The sequence below is a fragment of the Sarcophilus harrisii genome, chromosome 2 (assembly GCF_902635505.1).
Source record: "Sarcophilus harrisii chromosome 2, mSarHar1.11, whole genome shotgun sequence".
NCBI lineage: Eukaryota > Metazoa > Chordata > Mammalia > Dasyuromorphia > Dasyuridae > Sarcophilus > Sarcophilus harrisii.
The window spans coordinates 252,101,251-252,105,574 of NC_045427.1; the positions used below are offsets into that span (position 1 = coordinate 252,101,251).

A 4,324-nucleotide genomic window follows, 5' to 3' on the forward strand; every position below is an offset into this window, starting at 1 on the left:
CTTGGCACATTTAAAAACATTATATACATGTTCAGTATCATCACTATCATCATCATCATCATCATCATTATTATTATAACAGTTTAATTAGTTGAAGACAAAAAATCTTGAGAATAATAATTTCTAGTTATATACAACAAATAAAGGCATATTCTGTAATATAGATGTATCTCTACTAGTTCAATGAAACAATTTTTCATTCCTCCAATTTCAACAGTCTCAATTTTCACAGTCTTGACCCAAAGTGCATTTAAGAGAGATGTTTTAAGAGAACAAGCCGACCGTACATTCTCCTCATCCCCAGTTTCATCTCTTTGTTCCTAAATGTATAGATGACTGGATTCAAAAAAGGAGTAAGAACTGCATCAAAGATGGCAAGAAACTTATCCAGGTGGGATATGGTGTGTGGCCATGTATAGAAAAATATAGGTGGGCAAAAGAATAAAAGCACTACAGTGATATGAGATGCCAGAGTAGAGAGGGCCTTGGAAGAAACTCCTGAAGAATGTTTCTGTACAGTGACTAAAATGAAGATATAGGAGATGAGCAATAAACAGAAGCAAGCCAGAGAGATGAACCCACTATTAGCATTAACCATGAACTGCAATTTATAGGTATCAGTGCAAGCTAGTTGAATCAACTGAGAAAGGTCACAGAAAAAACTGTCTAATACATTGGGACCACAAAATGGCAAGTCTACAATAAAAGCCAGTTGGACCCCTGAGTGAGTGACTCCAGTGATCCAAGCAACAATCAAAAGTAAAGTACACATTCTTGGGTTCATGATGGTCAGGTAGTGGAGAGGCTTACAAATGGCAATATATCTGTCAAAAGCCATGGCAATGAGCAACACCATCTCAGCACCACCAAGAGCATGAGTAAAGAAAATCTGAGCAACACAGCCGCCAAATGAGATGACCTTGTGATTCCTGAAAAGATCACAAATCATTTTAGGGGCTGCAATGGAGCAACCTCCTATGTCAATGAGGGACAGGTTAGCCAGCAGAAAGTACATTGGAGAGTGTAGGTGAGGATCAAAGATCACAGTGAGCAAAATGAGCAGGTTTCCCAGAATACTTGCCACATAGACCACAGAGGAGAACAGAAAGAGAAGAAGTTGGATCTCCCATGAATCAGAGAGTCCAAGGAACACAAACTCAGCTACTATAGAACGATTCACTTCATCCATTGACTTCACTGAACACAACTGGTAGTGATATTAGCTGAAGGAAGAGAATATAAAAAAAATTTTAAAAACATGTATAATATTAGTTCTCTGGATTACTCGGTGTTTGTGTTTTAAGTCTAATTACACTTTAACATTTCACATAAAGGAATATCTCTTCAAAAATCTCTATCTCTATAGTGAAACAAATTATGAGAACAAAGGAGCAAACTTTTAGTACTAGGAATGATGCATTCAATTTAGTGTAATGATTACCTTCAGAGTATTCAGCTGAGAGGGTTATGTGGTTTTTCATAAGTAGATCTGAGAGAGGATTTGAGTGTCAATAAATTAATGACTACTAAGGAAGATTGTTTCATTACACTATTGGAACTAAGTTTTTTTGCTGAGGCAATGGGGTTAAGTGACTTGCCCAGGGTCACACAGAAGGAAGTGTTAAGTGTCTGAGATCAGATTTGAATTCAGGTCCTTCTGACTTCAGAGCTAGTGCTCTATCCACTGTGCCACCTAGTGCTCCGGAACTATTAAGTTTTTAAGATGGAATTTGAACCTGGGTCTACTTGCCTCAAGACTGTTTGATCAGAGTTGAAATTATATCGTATTTATTATGATTAGGGAGTTTAGAGGATGTGCAGAAAATAATGTAGAGAGAATTGCTGACTGATTATTGGATATTTCACTAAATTGTAAGATCTCCAAGACCAGGACATTGCCATTGGTCATTGTTGCATGCCCATCTTCTGTCTCACTGCTCTACACATCAAGATTGCTTAATTAAAAACTTATTGCTGAATTCAATTTGTTTAAATGAATTTGACTTGATGTTGTGGATACAACATTGTGGGCAAAAATTCAGGGAATGATGAAGGGAATGCCCATATATAAGAATACTTAATAAAGACATTATAGTTGCCAAAAATAAATCCATAACTTATTTAAAAGACTTTGAATGGCTTCAATAATGGCAAATCTTTGTCCTTTGAGAATGGACTAGATTTCCCAAAATCGGCAGATCTTTTACAGTCAAGTTTAATGAAAAGGTAATGTCAGATTATAGAAAGAGTATTGGGTCAACTCAGGGGACTTAGGATCAAATCCTCCCTCTGATACTTGATACTATCATCACCTTAGGCAAGTTAATCAACTGCCCTTGACTTCAATGTTCTCATAATCAAGATGAGAGGACTAGATTAGATTACCTTGAAGGATCTTTGCATCAAGAAAAATTAATAGATAAGAATGGTTAGTTCAATAGGATTAATTGGTTCTGTGAATCTTCAGGGATTTCATGGATTTTCCATGCATCATGCCCATGGCTTCTTTTATCTGATTAAATCACTTGGATGAAAAAAATAAATCTACTTCATCATTATTCACTATTTTGAATCCTATATTCCATTATTCTCTCAATAGAAGTGATCACTTTCTCAGAACAGATTCACAACCAATAGGGCAATGAATAAAATGGAGATAAGCAACATTCCTATTCAAAATTATCATTCTCAAAATAAATTCAGAAGGTCATCTCTACCAATCCATCGCTATCTACTACCAGTTTTAAACTTTACAAGATATATTTGTCTTTTGTCTTCTTCAAGTTGTAGGGATGGGAATCTACTGTCTCACTTAGCATATTGCACAAGTATTTGATCACTCCAATAGGCCCAAAATTCTTCTTGTTGCTCTGTCAGGTTCAACTCTTTTTTACCCCATTTGAGCTTTTTTTGGCAAAAACACTGGGATAGTTTCCCATTTTCTTTTCTAGCTGATTTCACAGAGGAGAAAATTGAAGCAAACAGTGTTGTGACTTTCACAAAATCACACATCTAGTAAGTATCTAAGGCCATATTTGAACTCAGGGATACAGACTTCCTGCTTGCAGGCCCAGAACTCTATACAGTGTGCTTCCTATCTGTCCAAAAAGGTCTTCCTTACATACAAATGAAATTTCTCTTAAAGTCAAGTCTTTTTCCTTTTATTTTTTTAGCTCAAAGATCATGAAGAAAAAATGATCACCAACATTCTCATTACAATCTTCCATGTATGTACTTGAAGTCATTACCAAGGCAATGTGCCATAATCTTCTCGTTTCTGGGAACTCCAGTTCCCTGTAGCTCTTCACATTTTCTATTATCTTTATCTTTTTACTCTTTAACTCTATCCACATCATCTCTAAATTGCTATAACTGAAACTGGAAACAATCACATGACAAAATTTCTAGCAGAAAAATTAAAAAGAATGGTTTTGTTATTGTTTTGCCTTTGTCAATAACATAAGTGTAATCAGTAGTACATTACTGACGGCCTGAAAGATCTCTTGGTGATTTTTTTAATGCACCAATTCTCAGATAGAGCTTCTCTATCCCAGTCCATGGGGGTTTGTACCCAGAAATAATATTTTGTATTCATGCAAACTAAAAGCCTCCCATTGCATCAATTCGATTGTATACATCTGATCTTAAGTAAAAATTATAGTGAAGCATATAACAAAAGGTCCTTCCTTATATCTTCCTGTTGTTATTTCCTCCCTTCCTGAAAAGAAATAAAAAAAAAAAAAATCATTGGTAAGGGCAAGAAGTAAAAAATTAAATTCCTGAATCTTGTATCCCAGTCTACATTTGACCTAATTCATAGTGCTGATTTCAAACTTACTCCTATACAATGGGTCTTTGCCTTGGGTTCCTAACCCCTAGGTTAAAAACAAAGGCCATTTTACAGAATATTTTGCCTTCTCTATATTCTAGAATACCTCATTTTTATTTTTCCATGAAGTTCATATCCTCCATTCTTTCTGTTTAAAGGTCAGCATCCCACTCATCACTGAAAATTTTAATTGTGTTACCATCACTGTATCTCTCACTGAAATCTGAAGAAATCCATTTTTTTGTAATAAGCTTTATATATACCATCCCCACTTACCTGGACTGAGACAAAATCATCCTCAAGAAATCCAAGAATTTCCAATAGTTCAGCCAGCAAAAGGAACCACAGAAAATGCTGTCATAGAAGAAGGCAGCTAATTAGCAGCCCTGGTGAGTGCAGAGACAAGGGTGTCTAGCCTAAGCTCATTTGACCAAGGGAATTATCTTCTTCAATCTTGCTGGTTTGGCCCAAACAGCCAAGAAGAGCAGATAATGA

At 35.8% G+C, this 4,324-nt stretch overlaps 1 protein-coding gene across 1 annotated transcript; it reads right to left on the reverse strand.

Annotated features, from left to right (window-relative positions):
* Window positions 1–250: 250 nt before the first annotated feature.
* Window positions 251–1,189, reverse strand: LOC100915130 (olfactory receptor 4F3/4F16/4F29-like). The gene has a single exon (XM_003759263.2). It carries the CDS (start codon window positions 1,187–1,189, stop codon window positions 251–253), a length of 939 nt encoding a protein of 312 aa, XP_003759311.2.
* Between the last annotated feature and the right edge of the window lie 3,135 nt (window positions 1,190–4,324).

Excerpts from the sequence above, each read along its gene's own strand:
- LOC100915130 (XM_003759263.2), bottom strand. The coding sequence starts at position 1,189 with ATGGATGAAGTGAATCGTTCTATAGTAGCTGAGTTTGTGTTCCTTGGA.